The sequence below is a fragment of the Taurulus bubalis genome (genome assembly GCF_910589615.1).
Source record: "Taurulus bubalis genome assembly, chromosome: 8".
NCBI lineage: Eukaryota > Metazoa > Chordata > Actinopteri > Perciformes > Cottidae > Taurulus > Taurulus bubalis.
In genome coordinates, this window is record NC_136596.1 from 17,665,530 (window position 1) to 17,678,153 (window position 12,624).

General features: G+C 39.8%; 1 protein-coding gene across 1 annotated transcript; it reads right to left on the reverse strand.

Moving 5' to 3' along the window:
- Positions 1–4,372: 4,372 nt before the first annotated feature.
- On the reverse strand, positions 4,373–11,327 carry LOC306740397 (transmembrane protein 150A-like; the record flags this gene model as incomplete). The annotated part of the gene is made up of 7 exons (XM_079222538.1): positions 4,373–4,677; positions 5,017–5,194; positions 5,356–5,483; positions 10,094–10,161; positions 10,653–10,739; positions 10,870–10,917; positions 11,263–11,327. The coding sequence occupies 7 exons, from the start codon at positions 11,325–11,327 to the stop codon at positions 4,373–4,375; spliced, it is 879 nt and encodes a 292-aa protein (XP_079078664.1).
- Positions 11,328–12,624: the final 1,297 nt, after the last annotated feature.

Sequence of the window (12,624 nt, forward strand, 5' to 3'; positions counted from 1 at the left end):
TAAATATAACATGTACTGTATGACCATGATGTCATTTTGCTCTGTTTTAAACTACAATTTACTGACTGTTGTTGTTTATAAGGACACAGAGGCAATTTTCTGTTTAAAGAACCACCCATGCAAAACCTCTAATGTATCATTTTTATATCATGTTTGAATATAAATGTGAAAAGAAAATACCTAAATGATAGACAAATCATACATATTTACAGAATTTATTAGAGGTAACTAAATCATCTGTGTTTCTGTTTTATACATTTGTATTGACATTGTTTCTGTGTTGCTGCAAGAGTGTGTGGGATAAGGCTGAAACATCAATTCATACACCTGCTGCTGACGCACTAGACTTACTTACTGAGTGTAACCTAAATTGGGTTGCATAAATCAGCTTTAGTTTGAGCAGTAGCAGGTCGAGGCAGTCCGGTGATAAGCTATATACATATTGTAAATATCACTTGAAATTTGGTAGTCGGTTTGTAACACTGCATAGACACCATGGAGTTTTACCTCTCAGTTAACTCTTGTGAACAACATGTTCCATAGAGCTACTGAGAAGGCCTGACATTGCTTCATGTTTAACAGAAAATATACTCAAAACATAAATATGCTTTCCAAGGCTATCAAATCAGAGTGCAGGCAAGAACCACGTTATTATCTCCAACAGGAAGATCACGCAATCGGTCGTCGGTGTGCATGCTTCCGGGTGTGTCTGCATAAAATACTATACTATGACTTTCTTCATGACTACATTTTTATTAAATAATATACACTCACCTTTATATATACTATATCACAAACCTTGGCTGCGCGGTGAATTAAATTATTTCATACATTTGAAGTCAACATAAGAGGAAAGCTCAAGCTAAGAGTGGCGAGTGGAGTCAGTAAGTTGAGCAGTGTCGTGTATACCATACTCTCTTTTTAATGGCACTTTTCAATGCAAACTATACTATGACAATTACATATGTATGACTTACTATACAATAACCTTTTAATGACTTTGTTGGCATACTAAAATATGACAAATTACATTGTTATGCCATGACTTTTTGTATGACATATTAGACAATTACTTTGAGATATTTTATGGCACACTATACAACTACGTTTTTATTAATTGTCTATGACATACTAAACTATGACTTTTTTCAAAATACTTTACTATAACTGAGGTCTATGAGGTCCTAACGATTGAATTTAAGTCTTCCGTTCAGTTGTAGAGCTGAACTCGTTATCAAATATTTACACTTATTGCAGGTCAAACTTTAGCCTATTAATTTCACACTGATAAAACCCGAGGTAGTTGCAAAGGTGGCAAACAGCCCCAAAGAGCCACAAGCAGCAAAGACACCTTCAATGGCAGCTCTATCTAAATAAAGTCCAATATTATAAATAAGATTTTATATATATATATATATATATATATATATATATATTATAAATAAGATTTTATATATATATACATAAAAATCGATAATCATAAACTAATTTGGTGGGACCACAAGGCCAGCAAGTGGGGTAATAACCACCCAAAGACCATAACAGCTTCGGGATGATACCAAAACTATTCCACACCGTCTCTATACTGTATGTAGAAGTACTGAGCATATCATTTTGCTCTCTGCGTTAAGCAGCAATTTAAAAGATAATTTTGTCATTTAAAAGGAATGCAAAGACAATTTTCTGTGATTCAAGGACAATCCATGCAAAACATATAATTTATCATTTTTATTTCATATTTGAATATAAATCTCTGTCAAATGAAAATACCTAAATGATAGACAAATTGTACATATTTACAGAATTTATAAAAAGGAAACAAAATAATCTGTGTTGACTTATTTTTGGGGATTTCTCCGACTACCATTCTTAGACATTTTTCAAATTGAGGAACTATGTATAATACATTTGTATAGACATTGTTTCTGTGTTGATGTTAAGAGTTCAAGACATGTACAGATCAGCTTTTTGTAATATTAGGATTCTTCCATCAACAAAGATACCATATGAAAGCTTACTGGAGTGTACATTTTGACAGAAAAAGAAACGCGTTGAAAAACCTACCTTCAGATTTTGGCATGTGGGAAGATGGTAACATAGAATAGATGGTTTTAAAGAATACATCCAACCCTGATGTGAGGGCTAAAACAAGCTGCCATTTGTAGTCACATCGTGTGACTTAATTACAGTTTGGTGAAATAGGCTACAGCTGAACACAAGATTAAAATAAATGAAAATCTGAACATGTTCCCCTGGCACAGTACGAGGGATAAGGCTGAAACAGTGCTCTCTTATCAATTCATACACCTGCTGCTGACACACAGAAAACCAATCAAAACTCCAGGGGATTCCTTTCTTTTTTGGCAAGATTTGCAGAACAAGACAGTCCCAGAAAGAATAGGAAAATAATTTGCACCAAAAGTAAAACTGACCTGACATATGATTGCGCAGCTCGTTTAACAGCAGATCTACGGTCCCGTCAAACGCAGATACTTGTTCAGACTTTGTGGATCGAGCTGTGGATGCTGAGCTACCATCATATTAAACACTTTTAAACACAAACCATCGAAGATGTAAAACATGTTGGAACTCAAGCTTTTCCTTCGGAACATCAAACCCACAAAAGATAAGAGGTAGGTGATGTGACCTTTTCAAAAATGTGTATTGCTGGCATCCAGTGGTTAGACTGTTAAAAAGGTATCAACACTACGCAGAGGGCAGAATACTGTATGTTATGAAACATACTTCTCTAACGGTTTACGGAGAAATAGCTCACTTACTTACTACAAAGCATAGTCTGAGTGCATCCTAAATTGGGTAGCTTAGTCAGTTTAAGTTTGAACAGTAGTAGTTTGTGGCAGTCAGGTGATAAGCTCATTCACAATTGTAAATATCACTTTAAGAGAAATTGGCAAAAGGGAAATCATACACAACCTTAATATACGACACACATTCCTTTCAGTCTACAGCCCGTTTGGTACCATTAGTTTGTAACACTGCACTGACACTCTTGTGACGCCATGAAGTTTATGTCACATGGTCTACAAGCATCATAGTCACCTCAGTTAACTCCTGTCAACACAACTTCCTCCAGAGCTACTGAGACGGCTGGGCGTCGCTTCATATTCAACAGAAGACCTATTCTCCAAACTCAAATAAGGCTTCCAAGGGTCCAGCCTGGAATCAAATCAGTGTGTGGGCAAGAACTACGTTATTTTGGAAATGTGTTAGTCGGATTACATTTTTACCTTCACATCTACTTATTTTACTATAATATGTAGGTCATTTAAAATCACATGGTGTCACTTAAAAAATAAATAATAAAAAAAGCCCTGTGTTCAATTCCAACACACTGAAAAAGGCATTATTTACTCCAGTGGAGTGAAAATTATCAGACAATTGATGGCAATTATTGCACCGGACTTCAAAGTCAATGAAATAAAAAGATAGCATGAAATGTAAATGTTATAAAAGAAATCATCAGATCATGCAACATGTGGGACAATAATGGAATAACATCAAGGGACACTACTTTAGAGATTTGCAGTTATAAGTGATTGAGATGCACACGGTCCTCGTCCTTACAACAGAGTAGAGCTGTTGGTTTGTATGCAGCAATCCAGCACTGCTATGACAATAACATGAATTATGACCTCAAGAATTATAGTGGCTCAAGATACATGTATACAGTTTGTAAAATCATTTTAAAAAATACCATCAAAATTTGCATTCAAAATCATCTGTGCAACCAATTAAATTGTCGAGTGAAATTAATGATTTTTGCCAATCATTTGACAGATAGTGTATGCTTGATTGATTTAAAAAGACCATATGCTTACAGCCTGTAAAACATACATAACTGTTAACTCTTCACTTCTCAAACATTCAATATTTTGTACTTCCTATGCAAATTCAATACTCAATCATAAATTGTTATTCTCTCATTCAAAAATGGTGCCGTGCAGAGATAAGCAAAAGGCCAAAACAGGTGGGCCAGGCTGAGCATTGGGTAGTTTATAAAGGAGCGTCTGGGCAGGGGAGAAAAACCAGTGGGCACACCAGTGATGTGACCAGTGTTGTTCAAGAAACAACCGACTCCAGTCAAAAAAACATTCATGGTTCCAGTGCTCAAGCTAGCTCCACGGGTTCAACCTCCTTTCAACATCGCTACAAGATATTTTACTTCAGTGGCTCGCACCAACATAAAAAAAATAAAAGATAGTACAGCATTACAGATGAGATAACCTGGTGTTGGTTCAATGGTTAAATATATCAGGACTTCCTCTCTTCCTCCACAGGCTGCATCTGTTGTCTTGCATTCCTGTGTGAGCCCATGAAGCACCTCTGCAAACCGTTGGGCAGCAATGCAGAGCTACAACATGGCTATGCTCTCTGGCGTACAGTTGAGATGTGTGGACGTGCTGCTTCCCCCGGGGGACTTCAGGCCCCCTTTAGTCGCCCCACCCAGTGTCGAGCCCCGGGCCCTCGCACCCATGATAACTCCTGAACCGTGGTGGTGACACTGCTGCAGGCCTACCATCATAGTCTCGCTGGTGACGGTGCCAAACTCGTAGGTGAAGGTGCCGTAGAAAACCAGGATGTCCACCGTAAAGACCCACTCGCAGATGGCTGCAGCGTGCTGCAGGATAAAGCTCTCGTGGATGAAGAAAATGCCGCCTAGGAGGGCAAGTTAAGGGGAACAAACTTATTGAGGCGCAAAACAAATAGAGCTCCTCTTACCCAAATCTCTAATGGCAGAGGGGGAGAAAAAATATCATGCTCTTTGTCTAGAAACATCTATGATATAATGAGATGAGATATATGACAATGTGCCAGAGTGACAGATGTGAATTCATTATATTATTAGGATTAAATTGAATTTTAGTTTTGCAGCAGCGCGAACAGCTAAACCACTGCAAGCCCAGTTAGAAAATCCATGGCCCGCCACTGGATATAACATACAGTACATAACTACTACATCTGCACAACAAGAGGGTGTTAGTAAGTGAAGGATACTGAGGACGAGGGAGACCATGGCTCCCAGTGTCAGAGCAACTCTGAAATGGGCCATCCAGTAGTCAAGGGCAGTCACAGCCACCCGGTATGTGAGCACACACTGCAGGCACACAAATAGCAGCCCTGCTGGAAATGCCACACCAGCACCAACATAGTGTAGAGATTTGGCGTGATCAACCTGACAAACAGAACAGTCCAGTCAGAGAAGTTGCTTCTACTTGCCTTTACACAGTATATGAACAATAATATAACTGTGAAACAGTAGTTGATTTAAGAGTCAATACGTTTTTCTTCTAACAAAATGTCACAAAAATTTGAATCAAGATAATTCATATTTACCTGGAAGTTGCCCACCATGACCAAACCCAAAGCGTTGGTGCAGCCGGACACCAGAGCGCTGGTGTTGACCCAACATCTGTGGCTGTGTTCGATCACCTGGGCGTAGCGCAGAAGGCACACCATCACCACTGTAAGACACGGGAAGAATTATTCTGCATCCATGACACATAATATAAACTAGAATTACCGCCTCAAGGTTGTCAGCCTCCGTCAATCAGGCCAGTTGCATTTTACATCCATGTCCGTCCAAAATGGCATCACTTCAGCATTTTATCCTCTTAGACATTTGTCTGAAATTGCCATATGAATTCATGACTTATGGCCAAAACAGTGTTTTGTGAGGTCACCGTGACCTTGACCACCACATTTCATCAGTTCATCCTTGAGTCCAGGTTGATTTGGGCAGTTTGAAAAAAATAATCATAATAATCATTTGGCGTTCCTGAAATATGGGATTTACAAGAATGAGACAGACTTGAGGTCACAGTGATCTTGACCTTTGACCACATCTTAATCAATTCAAGCTAGAGCCTAAGTGGACGTGTGTGCTATAGTTCAATAATTTCCCTCCAGGCCTTTCTGACTTACGCATGTGTAGGTGGGTTGAACAACCTGAAAACATAATGCCTCTGGCAGAGAGGCAAAAAGATGTCATAGTAGAGTTCGTCATAATTGAGAGAGAATACTATGCCATAAAAATGTCAGAAAATAGTATAGCATGTCATAAAAGTCAGTTCATCACAGAAAACGTCATATTAAGTATGTTGTTTAAAATGTCATAATAAAAGTCATAGTATGTAATAAAAAAAGTCGTAGTATAGTGAGTCATAAAAAAGTAATCCGACGGTGGACAATCATTCTGTTGATTTTGCTGACAGATTTGTTTTACTGCCGTCTCAGTGGGGACGTATTCTGAAAACTAAATGACATCTCAGGTTGCATGAGGGTATTTTTGACACGATTTCTTCCCATTTTTGACAGGTATGTTTTACATGTTGCCGTGTGTTTCAGTACTCCCATGAAGGCAGTAACATTCTGCTATAACACAGTTATAAAGGAAAATACTAAAGCATCCAAGCAACTAGTGAGAGGGAGAAGGGAGCTGAGAATAGACGGAATGACAGTTCAATGTAGAATTTAAAATGCAATTAAATATAAAAGAAACAGAAGAAACATAAATGGAATCATTAATTGATAGGGAAAACAGCAGGAGAGAAACAATTAAAGCAAAAAGGGGAGAATTGGGGCAGAGCAGAGTGGTGAAAACAGAAGATGGAGGGGGAGGAGCAAAGGAGGACGGCCATGGAGGCACACGCAGAAGAGAGGACAGAGGGGGGAAGTGGAAGGAAAGCCACATTCATTATTGATTAGAGAGCACAGGCTATTTCAAGCCCCTCGAACCTGGAGGTTAGTGGCTGGTGTCTGTGGGCACTATGGATTAATATTCACACATAATGGACAGCGGACACAGACACTTTTCATCTCAGCTATACTGATGTGTTGCTTTGTGTGAAAGAGCAGAAGGCAGCAGTTTTATTTAGTGCACATCCCAGATTACCAATTTTACATTATATATATATATATATATATATATATATATATATATATATATATATATATATATATATATATATATATATATATATATATATATATATATTGAATGACCAATATTTAACAATTTCTTTAAAGTAAAGACAATGGATTTTTTGCCATTTTACTACACTATAGTACAACAATTTAAACATATTTAATTTATATTAAATAACAAAATAATAAAATTGTGTCCTTTATAATACCCCCTCACACGTCATTTTTTGGTCATGGATTAGGAATATTTCCACATTTGGGAAATAAAGCTTATTTACTTTCTCGCTGAGAGTTAGATGAAAAGATTGATACCATGCTCATATCTGTACAATACATAGAACACATACAAGCTACTGATCGCTTAGCTTGGCAAAAAGACCAGAAACAGTGAGGGGAAGCACCTCCGAAGCTCACTACATGGGGGGTGGTGGGGAAAAACACTTTTGCGAACATTTTCTTACAAGTGTCCAGGCTGAAAGTTTTTTTGTATTACATTATTTTATAAATGGGGCATTCTGGCCATGCTTTTTATCATGGGCAAAGGCACCAATTTATGCAAGAAAAGTATAAAAAAAACATATTTCAACTATCCAACTATATTTTAGAAGGAAAGGAAATAAAAGTTATTCCTGTTATCCTTAACATGTGTGACTCAGACCCCTGTCTGGGAGGTCGTCAACTACCACCTACAGACAAATTCCTGGGAGAAGCTGGGGACATGGATTCTGAGTGGGCCATATTGAAAGCCTGCATTGTGGAAGCAGCTGCTAGGAGTTGTGGTCAGAACGCCATCAGGGCCCGTTGTGACGGCAACCAATGAACCCAATGGTGGACACTAGCGGTGAAGTCGGCCGTCAAACTGAAGGAGGAGGCTTTTTGGGCTTGGCTCGCCCAAGGGTCTACAGAAACAGAAGGAAAGGCCAGAATGACTGCAGCTGGGGTCAAAAACCCAGGTATGGGAGTTCAGGGAGACTATGAAGAGGGACTTTTGGTTGGCCTCAAAGAAGTAGTGGCAAACCATTAGACAACTCAGAAAGTGAAAACAGGGCTTGGCTCAGGATGCATTCAGCAGAGAAGGAGAACTGTGAACCTGGACGACGAACAGAGGCTCTGGACATTGTCGGGCTGACGCAGCACACTATATTCAAAGGGGCAGAAAAGGAAACCCCAACCGATTGTCAAACCTCAGATCCAGGAATAGCAATGCGGATTCCGTCCTGGCAGTTAAATAGCAGACCAGCTCTTACCCTTGCAGGCCCGTTTGTGATTTTAAGACAGGATTTAAAGGTGTGGCCAAAAGGGAGGAGTGTGTCTGGTTTGAGTACCTTCAAATTGCATCCCATCTCTGCAGATGATGCAGTAGGGCTGTGCGGTATACCGGTTCAAACCGTATACCGGTTCCAGATTTCCATACGGTATGAATTTTTCATATACCGTCATACCGGTGATTACACGCAACAACTATTGTTGCGCTATGCGGTGCCGTCAGCGACCAGCGCTGTCAACAAGCCGTGCATATCCACAAGAACAGCAGGCGGCAACATTTATTTTTTATAGTTTAATACCGGGGAGCGCAGTGGAGCTACTTAGCTGTCATGGTAACTTGGTTCACTTATGGTTCAAAATGACACGGACAAATTGCATGCTGGGAAGTTGGGCGGCGAACAACGGTTTGTGTGGCGTGTCTTCCGGTCTGTCTCTTCCTGTTTTTTTTGTGCGCGAACCCAGCATGCAATTCGGCGCTGTAATTTTATAACTAGTGTGAACCATGACTGAGCCCAGTTACACTGACAGGTAAGTAGCTCCACTGCGCTCCCAGTATTAAACTGTAAAAAGTAAATGTTGCTGCCTGCTGTTGTTGCGGCTATGGACGGCTTGCTGACAGTACTGTTGGCTAGTTGACTGGTGCTGTTAATGGAATCAATGTCTTTACTTGTTTAAAAAAATATATATCGTGATATACCGTGAAACCGCCAGAATCTTACAAAATACCGTGGTATGAATTTTTGCCCATACCACACAGCCCTATGATGCAGTTCTACTTTCTATTATATTGCTCATCTTTTAATATATCAATCTGTTTAATTAATATTGTATGTACTTTGTCGGCTGCAATCTTTGATCCATATTTTTGTTTTCATTGATGTAAAGCGCACTAAATGTGCGGTAGAAATAAACGTGCTATTGCTATAATGGAAATGCTCATTGCTTCTGTAATTATTTTTATCCCGTTCTTCTTTTTTGCTCTTCTTACACACAACTCTCTCTGTTACAGCTGACCTACAGGCAAGTCTTTCAGCTTCACCATTATATTTGCGCTTGCTATAGTGTGACTGTCTCGCAATTGAGTTTCCACTTGTTGCCTGGTCGCAGAGACGTCAAGTCTCTGGGAAGTCACTGCCCCCGGTAAAGAAATAGTCCAGCCCATAAAACCATATCTTTATTTATAAAAAGGCCAAGTCCACATTACTATGTTTCCATTTTAAAACGCATATCTTTTGCTACGTTTACACTGAGTGTCCACACTACGCCAGGGGAGTTCAGAAAGTTTGAAAACTCCAGGGTTAAATCCTTCTGTGGAAACGATGACGTAGACACACGTGTTTGCTACTTGATTGGATCTTAGCAGTCACGATGTGTCCTTCCCTGATTCGTCACGTCCCTATCATATGACTCTGAGCGACAGTTCGACCTCGTTGTCGGTCCAAGCAAAGAAATCTCTGTCCCTCTTTTCGCCACTGCCGTTCTTCCGCCGCAGTATTTTACGCAACTAAACCAACTGCAGTGTGTAGTAAATCTGCTTCCCGTTTACACTGTCGCGCGCATGCCCAGTGTACGTGAAGAGTCATGCGATATGCGTTTTCAAAGGTTGCCGTCTGGACTAAAAAACAAAACCATATATTAGTGTGGATGAGGCCTAACTGGGCTTCGGACGCACCATTAGGAAAAACAAGAGCCAGGCATGCTGTACCCAGTCGTTAAAGTAAGCTAAGCTAACCATATCCTGGCAGTAACTTCATATTTAGCAGACAGACATGCCAGTGGATTCAATCTTCTCATCTAACTCTCGGTTAAAATGTTACTATTTATTTAAAAAAGTAAGAACTGTGCATGTATGGTTTTAAATTCAGTCAGAACGAGGCCTTACCCATGAAGGCTCCAACGTTGCCGATCAAGCTGAACAGGCAGCTTTCAGGAGGGAAGGAGCCACACTTACTGCAGCAAATGGAGACAAAACAACTCTCAGTATTAAAAAGGTAGGAGAATAACCTATACCTACATATATGACTATATGCAAGGCCACAGTCCCTTTATAATTTGTCTGTATTTCTTCCAAAAAATGTATAGGAATAAACAAATTGATTATGATTACACACCTGTGAACTACACTTCCTAATACTAGCGCACTTACTCTGATTTCACATCTAAATGTACAACTGAAATTTAGACGAAGCCTTTCCTCTAATTAAATTGAAAGTAAGCCTGCCAGTCTCATGAAACCTTTTTACAAGAGTGCTTTTGTATTTGCTCTTGGTTAGAGGCTTAATTGCAGATTAAACTAATACAGTTTTTGCAAAGAGTGGGTTAATGACTGTCAAAGAGCCACAACTTAACGAGGTGCTAATTCATGCCTCGGGGCCTTTGCTGACACACAATTGCTTTTGTATACTGCGTAAACAAAGAGGAGGAAAGGTAGAACAGCAGACCTGATGAGGGGGATTTCCTGGATGGTGCAGCATGTCTTGGGGAAGCCTGGTCGGGGCAGCTCTTCTGTGCATGTTACATTGTAAGACCTGGAGCAGTGACAAAATAAGTTCAGTTCATTCCCTAACTGGCATCAGACTGTGCCTACAAAAATTAAAATTTTCAAAAATCTCAGTCTTGGGCCCATTTCCTCCAATCAAAAAGAGGGAAATCCCTCACCAGTTCTCCACAGGACAAACATGGTGATTCATCACAGCCATGGCATACCTTTGGGGCAAGGAACACACCACAATTTAAAAAGGAATAAATGGCAACAGTCAAACAGAGCGTTCTAATCCCAAATGATACGAGGTGAACAAGAAATAATATTATACTGGGCTGGAGGAAAAGGATCATTCAGCAGGAAGGAATACTCACTGGAGCATGTGAATATACTCAAATAGCATCAAAACATTTTCGGTTGTGACTTCCATCTTTAATTTGTTATCAAGTAAATAGTCAAGTCCAGTTGCACAGCCTAATAAATTAGTATTTGTTCCATCTGTACACCTAATAATGTGAACACTTTCAATGGGGTAGTATGTGACACAGTCAGGTGTTACTGTAACTCACACTATCCATATTCCCGTGATGGAGAAGGCAGACAGGCTGACAGGCAGGACGATCCAGGCAGTCATTGGGCTGGCAGTGAGCTGGCTTTGTCCCAAGCATGGGGTGAGAGGGGGGCTTCGGGTTGGAGTGGCACGACAGGAGGGATCAGGTGAGGGGTGGGTGGGGGTGTGGGGTCACTAACACACAGGGAAACACACGGGGGGGGACATGAGAGGAAAAAAGGGGGAATGGCACAGCTCTTCTGCTCCACAGGGCCCTGCAGCCAGCAGCAACCTGAAAGAAGAGAGGGGAAAGTTTTACTAAATATATGAAAAATATACATTAAGTAAAACTACTTTAATCATAAATCTCTGATATCAATTATACTCCAAGAGTTACATTATAACGAAGACTTAATTTACCAATTTGTGAGTTTCCATTTTCCTTCAGCGTGTCTAATTTAGAGCTGCAACGATTCATCGATTAGTGGTCAACTATCAAATTATTCTCCGATTCCAGACTCTTGAAGGTAATATTTCCTGGATTATTTACTCTATAACAGTTAACTGAATATCTTTGAGTTATGGACAAAATTTGATTTTTTTAGGACGTCATCCTGGGCTTTGGAAAATACCAACCTACATTTTTCACCATTTTATACAATTAATGGATGACAGGGGTGAACAACAGTTTGTGGACCTACACCCAAATAAATTGTCTGCCGTCACTTTCCCTTTGCTCTCACTTTTCTGCTGCTTCCCCCTCGTAATGTATACCGGCTTTCTTAGTTGCTGACGTCTACGTTGTTACCACAGCAACCCATGCAGATAGGTTGGTCTGTCTTTAAGATCTGATTTGAGAAACAAATCTGATTTGCCTCCATACTGAACATGGTCAAAGACCGACTGCCTCACATCTTCTGTACATGAGACACAGCAAAAACTACAGCTGACAGCCAGCTGACTAGTAAGAAGTCTGTATGTTGTACTCCTGAGAACACGGCAGAAGCCTTTCCACATCATAGTGAATCTCTTCTCAAAAGTTCTTAATACAAATTGAAATTGTGTCTAATAAAAGCATGCAAACTGTTGAACTGGTGCTGAATCATCTTAGTGGAAAGGCCTATTATTGGACAAACTAGAACATAAGCATTTTCTTGGATAATGCTCTCATGTTAGCATATTTAAACATTAATGGAAATGTTTTGTAGAAAGAGAAACCCCTGTTCTTTGAATCCTGCACAGCAAAAAAAAACTAGGTGTTTGATGTACATGGTTTAGAAAGCTGAAACATGCCTTGTACCAAATGGTCCAGAATTTTGCATTTGTTTTTGCTGGTGATGTTTCTCTAAATCACACAAGCACTCAGACAGAAAGACCAGCA